This window comes from Procambarus clarkii, chromosome 3, assembly GCF_040958095.1.
Source record: "Procambarus clarkii isolate CNS0578487 chromosome 3, FALCON_Pclarkii_2.0, whole genome shotgun sequence".
NCBI lineage: Eukaryota > Metazoa > Arthropoda > Malacostraca > Decapoda > Cambaridae > Procambarus > Procambarus clarkii.
In genome coordinates, this window is record NC_091152.1 from 33,320,332 (window position 1) to 33,340,639 (window position 20,308).

A 20,308-nucleotide genomic window follows, 5' to 3' on the forward strand; every position below is an offset into this window, starting at 1 on the left:
ATTTACGTATGTAGCTTAGCCTAACATTTTAAAAGCACTACGATCACCTTCTGTGGTTGTTCAATAAATCTCTGAACTGTATGTTTGACAAATCTTTCACCCTGTTCATGGAGGACAGAAGAAAATGTATATATGCTGGTTAGCATTGTAAATGTGTGGCCACGTCTGTGGTAGAAAATAATAATAATAATAATAATAATAATAAAAAGCTGTCAGGCCCCCCCCAGGCATTCATACACCCCCCCCCCAGGCATTCATACACCCCCCCCCCAGGCATTCATACACCCCCCCCCAGAGTACTCACCTAATTGTGCTTGCGGGGGTTGAGTTCTGGCTCTTTGGTCTCGCTGTTTGAAATAACCAACAGTTTTATACATCTTTGTATTTTATACAACCTTTGTATTAACCAAAGTAGTTACTAAAATTACTAACTTGTAGATTTAATCATTATCATGATTTATTCACTGCCAGATTCTTCCTAGTGAGAGTGACGACGTGAGGAACGAGAGGCAGTAACATGAATTCTCTCCACATTTAGTTGGATTTATAACAAGAGTCCAGTTTATCATTTCCTTTACTAAAAATAGTTACTTACTAATAAGTATAATTTCGTAGTATACTACTACTTAAGGGATTTCCCTTATTTAATTAATATCGAACATTCTAGAGGAAATTACTTTGATGTAAATGATTTTACTTTAATTTCCTCGATTGGCTACACAACTTTAATAAACCAATTTATGTTACGAGAAATTCTATTTTATCACAGAAGAATTTAATGTGATATTAATACTCGTCATTACCTCTTCCTTTCTTAGTCAATTGCGATATATACATGTACATTTACGCTCGAGATGTCTATCGAGAGCCGCGCATGCGCAATAAGGAAGAGGAGGAAGACGGGAGAGCGTCAGTAGACACGATAGAACGAGAGAGCACGACGCGGACGCCATTGACAGCATGTAGCAGAGCTACGTTTTGACCTATTTATTTCGCTCCCACGATCAGTTGAGCGGTGCCACGTTATTTGGCACAATAGCCGTGTCCCAGACTAGCATATCTTCAATTCCAGAATTAACGTCTTTCAAGCAGCAGCTGGAGGACGAAGAATTGCTGAAGTCTCCACATCAACGGACACGCGGCACGGCAGCTAGGTTTATCTGTTTGTTATCATGTGGCCACAGTTAACATTTAGACTAGCAGTCGTTAGGCCGAATGCAAAATAATACAATCCCGTACGTGTCTTAAGTAAATTTACCATCTAAATAGATGATTAATTTCAGTATTTTCTCCAAAGAGAACTACAGTGCTTGAACATAAATTGCTCAGATATTAGCTGATAATTTCCATTGTTAACCTCATGATTTAGGATTTATTTGTAGTTACTTATTATGTAGAAGATTTCTACAATGTAATTGCCTTTCAGTACCAAGGCGACGTCAACCGAGGTGTTAGGCTTCCCCACTGTTCCGTGCAACATTTTGCCCTATGCAACACGTCGTCGGTGGAGCGTAGCAACTGATTACACCTCACTAGATTTACAGCTAAGCTGTCCCTTTTTTATCTGTAGCAATAATTCTAGTTACAGTAGTGATCTCTCAAAGAGATCAATTACTAACCCACTGATTTACTGATACTGCTCAACATTTCCGTAGTATATTGAGGTGCATTTAACTACAATTAATATTCTATAGTCAACAAATTCTATTGTTTATTTTCATGTTTGATTTACTCTGGTGAAGAACCAGCACCAGAATAATGCTAGGGATGTATTCATCTTTTAGCATGTAACCCCCCAATTTTGTGTAAGTTAATTTGACTCCATTTATATAAGAATTACAGTCTTACTAAGATCCATAGGACACTAGTTCTTGGGATCAATTTTTCCATTGCTTTATTTTGTTTTCCACTTTTTCTCAAAAACTGGTGGTCCTTCATGGCTATCGAAGTACATATTTAATTATTAGTTCTCAGAGCCCAAAACAATAGTTATTGGAGTCAGGTTTTCCCCCACACTCGCCTCTCAACCGTCAATAAACAGGTCTAAAGGTTCGTGTGTGTGTGTGTGCGTGTCTCATAACTCACAAACATATGCCACAGTCTTAACTTGACCAGCCACGTGTTATCCTCACAATGAGCGAGGCCACCAACCAGAGTGAGATACTGACCCTTGACAATGAGGAGGACAGGCCTGGTGATCTTGGGGTCAGAGTTGACCTGACACTCGTACCAGCCACCGTCCCCTGGCTGGGCGTACTTGATGTGTAGCGTCCACTCGTCCGTGTTCCCCGGGTGGAGCACCTGCCACACAACCTTACCATTATTATATATAACAATATTATCACAGGTAATAATGTGTAGCGTCCACTGGTCCGTGTTCCCCGGGTGGAGCACCTGCCACACAACCTTACCATTATTATATATAACAATATTATCACAGGTAATAATGTGTAGCGTCCACTGGTCCGTGTTCCCCGGATGCAGCACCTGCCACACAACCTTACCATTATTATATATAACAATATTATCACAGGTAATAATGTGTAGCGTCCACTGGTCCGTGTTCCCCGGGTGCAGCACCTGCCACACAACCTTACCATTATTATATATAACAATATTATCACAGGTAATAATGTGTAGCGTCCACTGGTCCATGTTCCCCGGGTGGACCACCTGCCACACAACCTTACCATTATTATATATAACAATATTATCACAGGTAATAATGTGTAGCGTCCACTCGTCCGTGTTCCCCGGGTGGAGCACCTGCCACACAACCTTACCATTATTATATATAACAATATTATCACAGGTAATAATGTGTAGCGTCCACTCGTCCGTGTTCCCCGGGTGGACCACCTGCCACACAACCTTACCATTATTATAATGTGAAGATCAACTAGGGCTGTGAGGTGGGCGCGAACCTGCGACCTTGGCATTGTCAAGTCGCATACTCTACCACTGGACCCTCCGAAACTTATCATTGATATATATCACGTTAATGTAATTACTGTGTATAAAAATTATTATTAATATTAAATCATACATATAATAATAATAGTTATAGGAAGAATGATAATATTACACCCATGATACCAGTACATTACTCCGCTGAATACTTCAGCGTTCATGTTGCCGTTCGCGAAGCCGGATCACCGCCTCGGCGCTCAAGAACGCCTCATGTGTGTGATGTATGGCGGAGGAAGATCTTGTACCCCTGAAAGACGGCTTGTAATGGCTTACTGTGTCCTCCTCATAATTACCTTACCTCACCTTGCAGCCTTCTTGCATGCTTACACTCATCACCAAACTTATGAGAACACGTGAGTGTGTGAGGAAGTGGTGAGTGTGTGAGGAAGTGGTGAGTGTGTGAGGAAGCAAGTAGTGAGTGTGTGGACCGCGGACAACAGTTATGTTGGCCAAACACCTTTAACTTTTAACCTCTTAGACCTTTAACACGCGGCTAGAGAACAATTCTAAAAATTTCGACCCGAATCGAGAGGAAGAAAGAAGCAGGTATATAAAGAGTCCCACCACCTGCCACAGTCAGTATAAGTGTAGACGTGGACCAGTACACATGCTGCTCCTCCACGTCATATATAATACCTATTTATAAAGTCTGTGAAACCTTTGTGAAGTTTCAACAAATTGTAAGAAAGGAAAATATGAAGAAAAAAACGGAAATGTTGAGCCAGAGTGGGAGAAAGAGTTTATCCTGACCCCTTCCCAGAGGTATATAGCTGCAGTGCTGCAGTCGTGTGGTGGTGGTTCCCGAGGAAGAAGGGCACACAGTGCGTGCGTGTGTGTACTCACCTATTTGTGCTTGCGGGGGTTGAGCTTTGGCTCTTTGGTCCCGCCTCTCAACTGTCAATCAACTGGTGTACAGGTTCCTGAGCATACTGGGCTTTATCATATCTACATTTCAAACTGTGTATGTAGTCAGCCTCCACCACATCACTGCCTAATGCATTCTATCCGTTAACTACTCTGACACTGAAAAAGTTCCTTCTAATGTCCCTGTGGCTCATGTGGGTACTCAGTTTCCACCTGTGTCCCCTGGTTCGCGTACCACCAGTGTTGAGTAGTTCATCCTTGTTTACCCGTCGATTCCCCTGAGGATTTTGTAGGTTGTGATCATGTCTCCCCTTACTCTTCTGTCCTCCAGGGTCGTAAGGTGCATTTCCCGCAGCCTTTCTTCGTAACTCATGCCTCTTAGTTCTGGGACTAGTCTAGTGGCATACCTTTGGACTTTTTCCAGCTTCGTCTTGTGCTTGACAAGGTACGGGCTCCATGCTGGGGCCGCATACTCCAGGATTGGTCTTACATATGTGGTGTACAAGATTCTGAATGATTCCTTACACAGGTTTCTGAACGCTGTTCTGATGTTAGCCAGCCTCGCATATGCCGCAGACGTTATTCTTTTTATGTGGGCTTCAGGAGACAGGTTTGGTGTGATATCAACTCCTAGATCTTTCTCTCTGTCCGTTTCATTAAGTACTTCATTTCCTATTCTGTATCCTGAGTCTGGCCTCCTGTTTCCACTGCCTAGTTTCAATACTTTGCATTTACTCGGGTTGAACTTCAACAGTCATTTGTTGAACCATTCACTCAGTCTATCTAGGTCATCTTGTAGCCTCCTACTATCATCCTCTGTTTCAATCCTCCTCATAATTTTTGCATCATCAGCAAACATTGAGAGAAACGATTCTATACCCTCTGGGAGATCATTTACATATATCAGAAACAGTATAGGTCCAAGGACTGACCCTGCGGGACTCCACTTGTAACGTCTCGCCAATGTGAGACCTCACTCCTCACACTGACTCGTTGTCTCCTGTTGCTTAGGTACTCTTTTATCCAATGGATTACCTTCCCTTTCACTCCAGCCTGCATCTCCAGCTTTTTCAATAGCCTCTTGTGTGGCACTGTATCAAAGGCTTTCTGAAAATCCAAAAATATGCAGTCTGTCCACCCTTCTCTTTCTTGCCTTATTTTTGTTGCCTGGTCGTAGAATTCAAGTAACCCTGTGAGGCAGGACTTGCCATCCCTGAACCCATGTTGATGCTGTGTTACAAAGTTCTTTCGCTCCAGATGCTCCACTAGCTTTCTTCGCACAATCTTCTCCATCAGCTTGCATAGTATGCAGGTTAGGGACACTGGCCTGTAGTTCAGTGCCTCCTGTCTATCCCCTTTCTTGTATATCGGGACTATGTTAGCCGCTTTCCAAATTTCTGGCAGTTCCCCAGTTGCCAGTGATTTGTTATACACTATGGAGAGTGGCAGGCACAGTTCTTCTGCTCCTTCCTTTTGTATCCAAGGGGAGATTCCATCTGGGCCTATACCCTTTGTCACATCCAACTCTAGTAAACACTTCCTTACTTCCCCGCTGGTAATCTCAAACTCTTCCAGTGGTTCCTGGTTAGCTATTTCCACTCTTATCTCTGGGATTTCTCCTTGCTCTAAGGTGAAGACCTCCTGGAATTTCTTATTTAGTTCCTCACACACTTCCTTGTCATTTGTAGTGAATCCTTCTTCCCCTATCCTTAATTTCATAACCTGTTCCTTTACTGTTGTTTTTCTCCTGATGTGGCTATGCAGCAATTTAGGATGAGTCTTTGCCTTGCTTGCGATGTCGTTTTCGTATTGTCTTTCTGCCTCTCTTCTCAACCTGACATTCTGATATCTTTCTCTGCTCTCAAGAGTCCTGTTATTCCTATAGTTTCTCCATGCCCTTTTACTTTGCTGCTTAGTTAGCCTACGTCTCTGATTAAACCCTGTGTGTGTTCGTGTGTTCGTGTGTGTGTGTGTGTGTGTGTGTACTCACCTAGTTGTACTCACCTAGTTGTGTTTGCGGGGGTTGAGCTCTGGCTCTTTGGTCCCGCCTCTCAACCGTCAATCAACAGGTGTACAGATTCCTGAGCCTATCGGGCTCTGTCATATCTACACTTGAAACTGTGTATGGAGTCAGCCTCCACCACATCACTCCCTAATGCATTCCATTTGTCAACCACTCTGACACTAAAAAAAGTTCTTTCTAATATCTCTGTGGCTCATTTGGGCACTCAGTTTCCACCTGTGTCCCCTTGTGCGTGTTCCCCTTGTGTTAAATAGACTGTCTTTATCTACCCTATCAATCCCCTTCAGAATCTTGAATGTGGTGATCATGTCCCCCCTAACTCTTCTGTCTTCCAGCGAAGTGAGGTTTAATTCCCGTAGTCTCTCCTCGTAGCTCATACCTCTCAGCTCGGGTACTAGTCTGGTGGCAAACCTTTGAACCTTTTCCAGTTTAGTCTTATCCTTGACTAGATATGGACTCCATGCTGGGGCTGCATACTCCAGGATTGGCCTGACATATGTGGTATACAAAGTTCTGAATGATTCTTTACACAAGTTTCTGAATGCCGTTCGTATGTTGGCCAGCCTGGCATATGCCGCTGATGTTATCCGCTTGATATGTGCTGCAGGAGACAGGTCTGGCGTGATATCAACCCCCAAGTCTTTTTCCTTCTCTGACTCCTGAAGAATTTCCTCTCCCAGATGATACCTTGTATCTGGCCTCCTGCTCCCTACACCTATCTTCATTACATTACATTTGGTTGGGTTAAACTCTAACAACCATTTGTTCGACCATTCCTTCAGCTTGTCTAGGTCTTCTTGAAGCCTCAAACAGTCCTCTTCTGTTTTAATCCTTCTCATAATTTTAGCATCGTCCGCAAACATTGAGAGAAATGAATCGATACCCTCCGGGAGATCATTTACATATATCAGAAACAAGATAGGACCGAGTACAGAGCCCTGTGGGACTCCACTGGTGACTTCACGCCAATCGGAGGTCTCACCCCTCACCGTAACTCTCTGCTTCCTATTGCTTAGATACTCCCTTATCCACTGGAGCACCTTACCAGCTACACCTGCCTGTCTCTCCAGCTTATGTACCAGCCTCTTATGCGGTACTGTGTCAAAGGCTTTCCGACAATCCAAGAAAATGCAGTCCGCCCAGCCCTCTCTTTCTTGCTTAATCTGTGTCACCTGATCGTAGAATTCTATCAAGCCTGTAAGGCAAGATTTACCCTCCCTGAATCCATGTTGGCGATTTGTCACAAAGTCCCTTCTCTCCAGATGTGTTACCAGGTTTTTTCTCACGATCTTCTCCATCACCTTGCATGGTATACAAGTCAAGGACACTGGCCTGTAGTTCAGTGCCTCTTGTCTGTCGCCCTTTTTGTAAATTGGGACCACATTCGCCGTCTTCCATATTTCTGGTAGGTCTCCCGTCTCTAGTGATTTACTATACACTATGGAGAGTGGCAAGCAAAGTGCCTCTGCACACTCTTTCAGTACCCATGGTGAGATCCCATCTGGACCAACCGCCTTTCTAACATCCAGATCCAGCAGGTGTCTCTTGACCTCCTCTCTCGTAATTTCGAACTCCTCCAAGGCCGCCTGGTTTACCTCCCTTTCTCCTAGCACAGTGACCTCCCCCTGTTCTATTGTGAAGACCTCCTGGAACCTCTTGTTGAGTTCCTCACACACCTCTCTGTCATTCTCTGTATACCTGTCCTCGCCTGTTCTAAGTTTCAATGCCTGTTCTTTCACTGTTGTTTTCCTTCTGATGTGACTGTGGAGTAGCTTTGGTTCGGTCTTGGCTTTGTTTGCTATATCATTTTCAAAATTTTTCTCTGCTTCTCTTCTCACCCTGACGTACTCATTCCTGGTTCTCTGGTATCTCTCCCTGCTTTCTGGTGTTCTGTTATTCCGGAAGTTCCTCCACGCCTTTTTGTTCAGTTTCTTCGCTTCCATACATGCCCTATTATACCATGGATTCTTCTGTTGCTGCTCGGATTTTTCCCTTTGGGCCGGGATGAACCTGTTTACTGCCTCCTGACACTTTTGGGTAACATAGTCCATCATACCCTGTACAGACTTGTCTCTGAGGTCTGTGTCCCAAGGTATTTCACTTAGGAAACTTCTCATCTGTTCATAATTCCCCTTTCGGTATGCCAGCCTTTTGATTCCTAGTTCTTTTTGGGGGGAGATAAGTCCTAGCTCTACCAGGTACTCAAAGTTCAATACACTGTGGTCACTCATTCCCAAGGGCGCTTCCATCTTAACTTCCCTTATATCCCATTCATTTAGGGTAAATATCAAATCAAGCATTGCTGGTTCATCTTCTCCTCTCATTCTTGTTGGCTCTTTGGTATGCTGGCTTAGAAAGTTTCTTGTTGCCACGTCCAGCAGCTTAGCTCTCCATGTTTCTGGTCCTCCATGCGGGTCTCTGTTCTTCCAATCTATCTTCCCATGGTTGAAGTCTCCCATAATTAGTAGTCCAGATCCATTCCTGCTAGCAACAGAGGCTGCTCTTTCTATTATGTTAATGGTGGCCATGTTGTTTCTATCATATTCCTGTCTAGGTCTTCTGTCATTTGGTGGTGGATTATATATGACTGCGACTATAATTTTTTTCCCTCCATTTGTTACAGTACCTGCTATGTAGTCACTGAAACCTTCACAGCCCTGAATATCCATCTCCTCAAAATCCCAGCCTTTTCTTACCAGCAGAGCTACACCACCCCCACCTCTTCCTTCCCTCTCTTTCCGCATAACATAATAGTCCTGTGGAAACACTGCATTTGTTATTGTTTTCGTGATCTTTGTTTCTGTGAGGGCTATTATGTCTGGGTTTTCCTCTAGTACCAGTTCTCCAAGCTCATTTGCTTTATTTGTAATTCCATCTATGTTAGTGTACATCGCTTTGAGGCTCACTTTCTTCTGTCCCTTCTCAAATCGCCTCCTTGGTGAGTGTTCTGCTGGTGGGGGAGGCTGTTCCATGGGTGTGAGGACCTGTGAGGTGGGTAACAGGATCTCAGAGGATACTGGAATGAGGGGCGGGGGATCCAGTGAAGGGGGAGGGACAGGGAGGGTATGGGGTGAAAGGGGAGGGAGGACGGGAAGGAAAGGGGGGGAGGGAGGACTCGGGAGGAGGGGAGGGGTAGAAGGGTGGGGATTGGGTGTGGGGGGAGGGAGATTTGGCTGAACTTTTGAGTGGGGGCAGGGAGGGTTTGGGGTAGGGGGGTTTTCTATGCAGAGGAGGGAGGCGGGGTTGTCCTCCCTTCTGGTGTTACTGGGTAGCTGGTTGTGGGTTCCCCCCTCGCCTCTGGGGGTGTTGTGTTGGGAGCTGTGACTTCCTGGTTTTCCCCTCTCGCCCTGCGCCTCTTCCTTGCTTCTGCCGCCACGGCTCTCTCCTCCCTTGTCATGTCTCGCTGGAGGAATACATTTTTTAATTTTCCCACGTTTTTCAGGGAGCTCTTCCTTGATAGGATCCTCTCCTTTGTGTTCTCGTTTGCAAACACTATCTTTATCATTCGGTCTCGGTCTTTGTTGTACCGGCCTAGCCTGAAAACCTTCTCAATGCTATGCTCGGCCCCTTCCATGTCTAGTGCCTTTAGTACTTCATTCACTGCTGCTTTGTCCTTGTCATTCCACTCTGTCCTATTGGTTCCTTCCTGTTCCCTAATACCCACAGCAACCACTGATCTTTTCCTTTCCAGCAGTTGGCTAGTGGAGCGTGCCGCCTCCTGCGAGGTGGCTGCTTTCATGGCCACCTCCATCACTGCAGTCATTACTTCAGAGTTATTTTTTTTTAGTATTTCCGCAAATGTTGCTTTTATTGTGGCATTCTCATCCAGAAATCTATTACCACCTTCTCCCTGGGTGGTTTTCTGATTCTCAGCCTCGATACCATTCTCTTTGAGGGTTCTAATCTCCTCCTTTGCTGCTGTCAGCTCTCTTTTCAGGTTGCTTATTTCGTTCTTCATTTCCTGCATCATTTCTTGCATCTCACTCTTGATGTCCTCCAGAAACTGGGCGAACATTTCCTTCATCTCGTCACCTTGGCTCTTTCCTGCTCCCCTGGGACCTCTGGCTGCCATCTTGACCCTGTTGGGATGGGGGAGGGAGAGAGAGAGAGAGGGGGAGAGAGAGAGAGAGAGAGAGAGAGAGAGAGAGAGAGAGAGAGAGAGAGAGAGAGAGAGAGAGAGAGAGAGAGAGAGAGAGAGAGAGAGAGAGAGAGAGAAAGGGAGTGATAAAGGGAGAGATAAATGGGTGGGTGGGGGGGGATCCGACCCTTCCACTGAAGTGAGAAGAAGGTAGAAGGGGAGGGGGGGGGGGAGGAGATGGAGAGAGAGGCGGGAGGGAGAGGAGAGGGAGAGAGTGGATGAGGAAGAGAGCGGGTGAGGGAGAGAGCGGGTAAGGGAGAGAGGGGGGGGGGAGGTGTGTGTGTGTGTGTGTGGGCAGAGAGGGAGGGGGAAGGAAAGAGAGGGAGGGGGAGGGAGGGGGAAGGAAAGAGAGGGAGGGAGAGGGGGAGGGAGGGAGGGAGGGAGAGGGAGAGAGAGAGAGAGAGAGAGAGAGAGAGAGAGAGAGAGAGAGAGAGAGAGAGAGAGAGAGAGAGAGAGAGAGAGAGAGAGAGAGAGAGAGAGAGAGAGAGTGAGAGAGAGAGAGTGAGAGAGAGAGAGAGAGAGAGAGAGCAGGAGAGAGAGAGCAGGAGAGAGATAGTGGGAGTGGGAGAGAGGGAGTGGGAGAGAGGGAGAGTGGGGAGGGGAAGAGTGTGTGTATGGGCGATGCGGGGGACTGGGGGTGGGGGGGGCGGAGGTGGCGACTAAGTCAGGTCAGGTCAGGTGGTGGGGTCAAGAGGGGGGGGATAGTAAGGTCTATCCCAGGTGTTAATGCCTTTTCCCCTGACTGAACAATTGTGTGTGTGTGTGCGCGTGCACGTGTGTGTGTGTCTGTTTTAGCGTGTGCACACTTGTGTGCGTGTATACGTACGTGGGCGGGCGTGCTTGTATGTGTCAAGATATCCCTTATGCGTTACCTCTGCCTAAATGAGCCACTCTGAGATTTTTAAATATATTTGATATCCTGAACGAGAATTTGATAATCTTTTACCTCAATCTGTACACCTGATTAATTGACCAGAGAGGGGTACATACCAGACTGCCTCCCGCTCACACAACCAGATGAGTAAGGGCAGGGCGATGTACGATGACGATGTTTATCCTTCGTTGTCTCCCACTAGGTGATTCACTAAATGCTGGTAGATTGATGAGGTCTTCTTCTCTGTCTGCACAAAGCTCTGGAGTCAGTCACTGTATCGTTATGTGACAGTTCACTAATTCACTGTACCACTGATCACAGTCACCACTCACAGCACAAACAGGTAGCTCCACGGCGGGTCGTCCCACCCGGTCAGGTCACACACTTACATGCACCGGTGATGCCCTAGCTCCACTTTTCTTTTCTTCGCCAAATCTTCGCACTATCGCTAGCGATATGACTATGCTATGTTGCACCCTGCTAGCTACACACTGCGAGAGGCCAAATACTATGATCTAGCCTCTATACTCCTTCAATGTCCAGAGAAATTGACGAATTTCCGCGGACCTCACTAATCGCGTGTCTCCTACAGACTCCCGCGGCGTGTGTGAGAGCAGAGGCACACACTGTGTGTACTCACCTAATTGTACTCACCTAATTGTGCTTGCGGGGGTTGAGCTCTGGCTCTTTGGTCCCGCCTCTCAACCGTCAATCAACTGGTGTACAGATTCCTGAGCCTATTGGGCTCTATCATATCTACATTTGAAACTGTGAATGGAGTCAGCCTCCACCACATCACTTCCTAATGCATTCCATTTGCTAACTACTCTGACACTGAAAAAGTTCTTTCTAACGTCTCTGTGGCTCATTTGGGTACTCAGCTTCCACCTGTGTCCCCTTGTTCGCGTCCCACCAGTGTTGAAAAGTTCGTCCTTGTTTACCCGGTCGATTCCCCTGAGGATTTTGTAGGTTGTGATCATGTCCCCCCTTACTCTTCTGTCTTCCAGTGTCGTGAGGTGCATTTCCCGCAGCCTTTCCTCATAACTCATGCCTCTTAGTTCTGGGACTAGTCTAGTAGCATACCTTTGGACTTTTTCCAGCTTCGTCTTGTGCTTGACAAGGTACGGGCTCCATGCTGGGGCCGCATACTCCAGGATTGGTCTTACATATGTGGTGTACAAGATTCTGAATGATTCCTTACACAGGTTCCTGAACGCCGTTCTGATGTTAGCCAGCCTCGCATATGCCGCAGACGTTATTCTCTTTATGTGGGCTTCAGGAGACAGGTTTGGTGTGATATCAACTCCTAGATCTTTCTCTCTGTCTGTTTCATTAAGTACTTCATCTCCTATTCTGTATCCTGTGCCTGGCCTCCTGTTTCCACTGCCTAGTTTCATTACTTTGCATTTACTCGGGTTGAACTTCAACAGCCATTTGTTGGACCATTCACTCAGTCTATCCAGGTCATCTTGTAGCCTCCTACTATCATCCTCTGTTTCAATCCTCCTCATAATTTTTGCATCGTCGGCAAACATTGAGAGGAACGAATCTATACCCTCTGGGAGATCATTTACATATACCAGAAACAGTATAGGTCCAAGGACTGACCCCTGCGGGACTCCACTTGTGACGTCTCGCCAATCTGAGACCTCACCCCTCACACAGACTCGTTGTCTCCTGTTGCTTAGGTATTCCTCTATCCACCGGAGTACCTTCCCTCTCACTCCAGCCTGCATCTCCAACTTTCGCACTAGCCTCTTGTGTGGCACTGTATCAAAGGCTTTCTGACAATCCAAAAATATGCAGTCTGCCCACCCTTCTCTTTCTTGCCTTATTTTTGTTGCCTGGTCGTAGAATTCAAGTAACCCTGTGAGGCAGGACCTGCCATCCCTGAACCCATGTTGATGCTGTGTTACAAAGTTCCTTCGCTCCAGATGCTCCACTAGTTTTTTTCGCAAACTTTTTTTCACACAAACTTGTGTGTGTGTGTGTGTGTGTGTGTGCTCACCTAGTTGTGTTTGCGGGGGTTGAGCTCTGGCTCTTTGGTCCCGCCTCTCAACCGTCAATCAACAGGTGTACAGATTCCTGAGCCTATCGGGCTCTGTCATATCTACATTTGAAACTGTGTATGGAGTCAGCCTCCACCACATCACCCCCTAATGCATTCCATTTGTCAACCACTGTGTGTGTGTGTGTGTGTGTGTGTGTGTGTGTGTGTGTGTGTGTGTGTGTGTGTGTGTGTGTGTGTGTGTGTGTGTGTGTGTGTGTGTGTGTGCGCGCGCGCGTGCGGGCGTGTGTGCGTTCAGCAGCACACCATTAAGGGGTCCACTATGCCTCCCTCGGCTCCCTTCACCAATCGATTCAGATCTAATTATTAGTGTCGGAAGCGGTTGGGGAGGGAAGTCTTTTATAATTATCCTGGCAATTAACATTGTAGCAATTATTAGTATTAAGTTTTCCTTCCTAATTATGTGCGTTTAGGGATGGTTGGTGCAGCTCCACATATTTGAAGACCTTCTTCATCAAATGGGTAATATTTATTTAATATGTACAACGTATATCTAATTAGTTCATCAAAGTATTAATCTATACTTTGTGAATGTTTGTGTGTCTGTAAAACTGGAGGCCAGAGGGTTGAGAGCTGCCTCACTCAAACTGGCATAGGGAATGGTCAGGGGTATAGGTTGAACATAGGTCCCAAACAGGATACCCATCCAGGGATTAATATCTTGGTTGTAAAGCTCCATTACCTCCCAGTGAAGTCAATATAGTTCTGGGTTGGTTGACTTCAGTACCATCATGGCTGAGTCGGTTAAGGCAGGTGTCTGGGATCCACCTGAACGCTGGTTCGGGTCCCCCCCCCCCACTGCCTCACTCTGATCAAACAAAGTTATCAGTGTTTCAACCTTGGTCAAAGTTATCACTATTTCAAGCTTGGTCAAAGTTATCACTATTTCAAGCTTGGTCAAAGTTATCACTATTTCAAGCTTGGTCAAAGTTATCACTATTTCAAACTTGGTCAAAGTTATCAGTATTTCAAGCTTGGTCAAAGTTATTACTGTTTTCAAGCTTGGTCAAAATTATGAGTATTTCAAGCTTGGTCAAAGTTATCAGTATTTCAAGCTTGGTCAAAGTTATCAGTATTTCAAGCTTGGTCAAAGTTATCAGTATTTCAAGCTTGGTTAAAGTTATCAGTATTTCTGTGAAGTATGTGAAGCTGTCAGATGCCAAGGTTGCAACTATATTCATCTGTGGAATATTACGAAGCACATGAGGATTAGTCTGGTTATTTTTTCCTTCAAGAGCCATAATTTTTAGGTCTGCTGGAAGCGATCTCTTGAGATGACATCGGGTCTTTAGTGTCCCTGCGGCCCGGTCCTCGACCAGACCTCCACCCCCAGGAAGTAGCCCGTAGCAGCTGTCTAACTCCCAGGTACCAATATAGTCTCCCCTCTTGTCTGTGTTTCTGCTTAAAATGTTGTGTCAGGAGGTTTCTTTCTACACTCTCTACTAAGTTTGCTCTCCATGTCTCTTCTTCCTCTCTTGGATTGACTGATTCCCAGTCAACTTGCCTCATGGTTGAACTCTCCCATTATTAGTAAGTTTGTTCTCAATCTACGGGATAATTCAGTTACACTTTTGATATATATATATATATATATATGTCGTACCTAATAGCCAGAACGCACTTCTCAGCCTACTATTCAAGGCCCGATTTGCCTAATAAGCCAAGTTTTCATGAATTAATGTTTTTTCGTCTACCTAACCTACCTAACCTAACCTAACCTAGCTTTTTTTGGCTACCTAACCTAACCTTACCTATAAATATAGGTTAGGTTAGGTTAGGTAGGGTTGGTTAGGTTCGGTCATATATCTACGTTAATTTTAACTCCAATAAAAAAAATTGACCTCATACATAGAGAAAAGGGTTGCTTTATCATTTCATAAGAAAAACATTATAGTAAATATATTAATTCAAGAAAACTTGGCTTATTAGGCAAATCGGGCCTTGAATAGTAGGCTGAGAAGTGAGTTCTGGCTACTAGGTACGACATATATATATATATATATATATATATATATATATATATATATATATATATATATATATATATATATATATATATATACATATATATTAGTTGATTTTATACCCGCACTGGGTCAAGTGATAATACAATAAAGGTGAAAACATGGGGGGATACATAAGGGATAAATGTGAGGTGAAACATAGGGGTAACTGCAGAAGGCTTATTGGCCCATACGAGGCAGCTCCTATCTAAACACAAAGATTAATCCAGTGTAATTGGCCTATTATGTTGGACATTGTCTTCTGTGTTGGCATCGATATGTTCTTGTCTTGTCCTTACTCTCATGGTGGGTAGAGTAAATAGTTCCATGATTTGGGTGTTCATTGTAGGTCGCTCTATTCTTATGTGAATTGCCTCAAGAATTTGTAATCTTCTTGCATCTTGGGTTTTGTCTATTATGCAGGTATTCTTGTTCAACATTTCTCTTGTTAGAGTAATGTCATGGGCTTGTCTCATGTGATTCCTAGGGGCACCGGATTGAAGATGGCATGTCAAACGCCTCGTCAGCTTGGTCGACGTCATACCTATGTACTTACATTGAAGGTTACATCCTTCGTGGGGGCAAGTGTACATGTATACAACGCTTGACTGCTGTAGAGGGTTCTCCGTCGGCTTCGGGCTGTTTTTGATAAGGAGTTCAACTCCTTATAAAAAACAGCCCGAAGCCGACGGAGATGATTGGCAGATGCAGTTTAATGCTGATAAATGTAAAGTTCTGAGGTTAGGTAATGATGATAGGGTTACAAGATACGAGCTAGATGGTGTTGAGATTGCGAAGTCGAATTGCGAAAGGGATCTGGGAGTTATGATTAGTAAGAATTTAAAACAAAAGGATCAATGCATAAATGTTCGTAATAAGGCAAATCGGACACTTGGATTTATTAATCGCAGCGTTAGTAATCGTCAGTCAGTCAGGTGCAGTCACAGTGAGAGGTTGTGTTAACTGGAGCTCCGATTCTAATAACATTATTATTGCAATAATGGAAGGATTAGTGAAGGATTTGGTGAGTCTGGTTGGAGCTCTGAGAGCAGAGATGGATTCCCTGCGGGAGGAGGTACGACGGCTGAGACTTCGGGAGGAAACGAAGGAGGAGGCCAGTGTTGACGGGACCTCATTAAGAAGGACTGATGGGACCAGTATTAAGAAGTCCTCGTCTTGGCAAGTTGTGAAAGACAGGAGTCTTAAGAAGACCTTGGCAAAACCGACTACTAATAGCCAACACCTAAGGACTTTTAACGCATTTGACGTATTAGAGGACGAGTGCTGTGTTGAACCTGTTGTTCAACGAGGTGGCAAAGACAAAGTAACGAGGAGCATTGAAGCGCAGGCCCCTCAAACTGCTCGAAAGGAAAAGGGAGATCGAAGCGAATTTTGGTTGTGGGAGATTCCCAGGTGAGGTATTTAGACAGAACGTTTTGTGCCAGAGATAGGGGGAACAGATTAAGGGTTTGCTATCCGGGAGTTGGAATTGATGATTTTGTTGGAAACATGAATGATATTATGACAGGAATTGGGAACAAACCCATTATTTGTATTAGTGCAGGGGGTAATGATGATGGACGAGTTAGGAGTGAAGAACTAATACAGAGATTCAGGACAGCCATTGAATTAGTTAGGAGCAAGGGAGGAATCCCGATCATATGTGGCATTCTTCCAAGAAAGGGAGTGGGAAATGAATGGATGTCGAGGGCAATTGGTGTCAATTGCCGGCTGGAAAAATATTGCAAATCAAATGCAATAACTTTCATAGACAACTGGGAACACTTCTATGGAAGAAATGAAATGTATGCTCGTGTTGGGGTGCATCTATCGAGAGCTGGGGTTGTTGCTGTTGCGAACTCGTTGGAAGAAGTGGTTAGAGGTGTTTGTTTGGGTTTAAACTGTTAGTAGATAGAGGTATGGGAATTGATTTGGAGGAAGGAGATAATAAAAGTATGTGTTTGTGGGAGAAAGGAATTGGCAAAATGATCAGGGAAAGAGAAGGGCCTCAAAATAACAATTCACTTAGGGTATATTACACTAACAGTAGAAGTCTAAGAAATAAAATTTACGAATTAAATGCTCTTGTCTGCACAGAAAAAATAGATATTATTGCACTTACCGAAACGTGGATGAATGTAGAAAATAGAGAACTATTAGCTGAATATCAAATAAATGGATTTAAACTATTTCACACAGATAGATATATTAGACGAGGAGGGGGAGTAGCCATATATGTTAGGGACAATTTGAAATGTAGTCTCAAAGAGGGAATCAAAACTGAGCCACACACAGAAACTATTTGGATAGAATTATACGAAAAAGCAAATAATATTATAATAGGAGTTATATATAGGCCACCAAATTTAGACAGAATGGAAGCAAAGCATCTATGGGATGAAATATCTAGGGCATCTAGATCTAACAGTATTTATGTCATGGGTGACTTTAATTTTAGTGGAATAAACTGGTTGAACAAAACAGGGAATAGTGAAGCAGAAGATTTTCTAGAATTAATTGACGATTGCTTTCTTACGCAACACATTAAGGAACCAACACGGGAAAATAATATTTTAGATTTAGTGTTAACTAACAGGGAAACACAAATTAATGACATCGAAATAGGGAGTGAGCTAGGGAACAGTGATCACAAAGAAATCAGATTTAGCATAGAATGGAATAGACCTGTAGGAGAAAATTCTGTTAAAGTGCCAGATTTTCGAAAAGCTGATTTTAATAGCCTAAGAAATTTTTTGGGTCAAATAGATTGGAAACTCTTGGGTATGGAGTGTGGGCCGGTCTTAGAGCGAGACATGAACCCAGCGATAGGTGACGTAAAAGGGGATTTCGATGTGGATTTAATATATAACTTATTTAAGAATATTCTAAACAAAGCACAGGAACGTAGTATACCATACAAATTGAATAGGTCGAATACTAATGACCCAAAGTGGATAACAAATAATTTACAGAACCTTATAGGTAAAAAGAGCTTGGTACAAAAGGATTAAGAATGGGGAAGTCAGGTTAGAACAGGAATTCATTCAACTGGTTAGAAATGTTAAAAAAAGAGATTAGGAAAGCAAAAAGAAACTATGAAGTTCGCATAGCAGAGCAAGCAAAGTCAAATCCTAACGGGGTTTTTTCAGTTATATCAAACTAAGACTAGGGAAAGGATAGGTCCATTAAAATCTGAGACAGGTCAAATAACGGATAATGACAAGGAGATGAGTAGTATTTTTAACAAATATTTTATATCTGTATTTACTAAAGAAGAACTTAACAATATGCCTTCAGCCGAACAAGTCTGTGGGTGGGGATGAGGACAGGTTGACGAGTTTAGCAGTTACCAGGGAGGATGTAATTAAACAATTAGAAAAACTAAAACCAAACAAATCCCCAGGGCCGGATGAAGTGTTTGCCAGGGTGCTTAAAGAATGCAAAGAGGAGCTTTCTGAGCCACTGTCACCATATTTAATAAATCAATAGAGTCAGGCAGAGTGCCAGAGTCATGGAAGGTAGCTAATGTGGTACCAATTTTTAAGAAAGGAGATAGATCACTTGCGTCAAACTATCGGCCAATTGGCCTAACGTCTATTGTGGGAAAGTTACTTGAATCAATAATTGCAAATACAATTCGTCTCTATCTTGAAAAACATAAATTAATAAATGAGTCGCAACATGGTTTTACAAATGGCCGTTCATGTTTAACAAATTTGCTAACTTTTTATTCCAGCATAGTTGAGGCAGTTGATAGTGGTAAGGATTGTGATGTTGTGTACCTTGACTTTAGCAAAGCTTTTGATAAAGTGCCACATGAAAGACTAATTAAAAAAATAGAAGCTCATGGTATTGGGGGTGCTATATTAACTTGGATTAGGGCATGGCTATTCCAAAGGAAACAGAGAGTTAGTACAAATGGGGTTAAGTCAGAGTGGGATAATGTTGTTAGTGGAGTACCTCAGGGCTCTGTCCTGAGACCTCTGTTGTTTATAATATATATAAATGATTTAGATTCAGGTCTGAGTAGCAACATTTGCAAATTTGCCGATGATACGAAAATCGGTAGGGAAATTAATTCGGAGGAGGACTCACTATCACTTCAAGTTGATCTAGATAGGGTTTTGAAATGGTCAAAGGATTGGCAAATGCAGTTTAATGCTGATAAATGTAAAGTTCTGAGGCTAGGTAATGATGATAGAGTTACAAGATACGAGCTAGATGGTGTTGAGATTGCGAAGTCGGATTGCGAAAGGGATCTGGGAGTTATGATTAGTAAGAATTTAAAACAAAAGGATCAATGCATGAATGTTCGTAATAAGGCGAATAGGACACTGGGATTTATTAATCGCAGCGTTAGTAACAAGACACCTGGTGTGGATCTTAAGCTATATCTTGCTCTGGTTAGGCCCCATTTAGATTATGTAGTTCAGTTTTGGTCGCCGTATTATAGAATGGATATAAATTCACTTGAACGTGTCCAACGTAGGATGACTAAGTTAATTCCCCAAATTAGAAATCTTTCATATGTAGAAATATTAACAAAGCTTAAGTTGCATTCACTGGAAAGGCAAAGAGTTAGGGGTGACATGATAGAGGTTTACAAGTGGATGAATGGACATAACAGGGGGGATATTAATAGGGTATTAAAAATATCAACACAAGACAGAACACGAAACAATGGGTATAAATTGGATAAGTTCAGATTTTGGAAAGACTTGGGTAAATACTGGTTCAGTAACAGGGTTGTTGATTTGTGGAACCAATTGCCGCGTAACGTGGTGGAGGTGGTGTCCCTCGATTGTTTCAAGCGCAGGTTGGACAAGTTTATGAGTGTGATTGGGTGGTTATAGAATAGGAGCTTCCTCATATGGGCCAACAGGCCTTCTGCAGTTGCCTTTGTTCTTATGTTCACTCTAACTTAACCCCATTTATACTAACTCTCTGTTTCCTTTGGAATAGCCATGCCCTAATCCAACTTAATATAGCACCCCCAATACCATGAGCTTCTATTTTTTTAATTAGTCTTTCATGTGGCACTGTATCAAAAGCTTTGCTAAAGTCAAGGTACACAACATCACAATCCTTACCACTATCAACTGCCTCAACTATGCTGGAATAAAAAGTTAGCAAATTTGTTAAACATGAACGGCCATTTGTAAAATCATGTTGCGACTCATTTATTACTTTATGTTTTTCAAGATGGAGACGAATTGTATTTGCAATTATTGATTCAAGTAACTTTCCCACAATAGACGTTAGGCTAATTGGCCGATAGTTTGACGCAAGTGATCTATCTCCTTTCTTAAAAATTGGTACCACATTAGCTACCTTCCATGACTCTGGCACTCTGCCTGACTCTATTGAT

General features: G+C 43.5%; 1 protein-coding gene across 1 annotated transcript in view; it reads right to left on the reverse strand.

Annotated features, from left to right (window-relative positions):
* The window catches only part of LOC138368215 (zwei Ig domain protein zig-8-like), a 462,959-nt gene that overhangs the window by 81,882 nt on the left and 360,769 nt on the right, over positions 1–20,308 (reverse strand). The window contains exon 4 of the mRNA XM_069330737.1: positions 2,169–2,301. Within this exon, the coding sequence (XP_069186838.1) occupies positions 2,169–2,301 (133 nt within the window). The remainder of the gene's footprint in view (positions 1–2,168; positions 2,302–20,308) is intronic.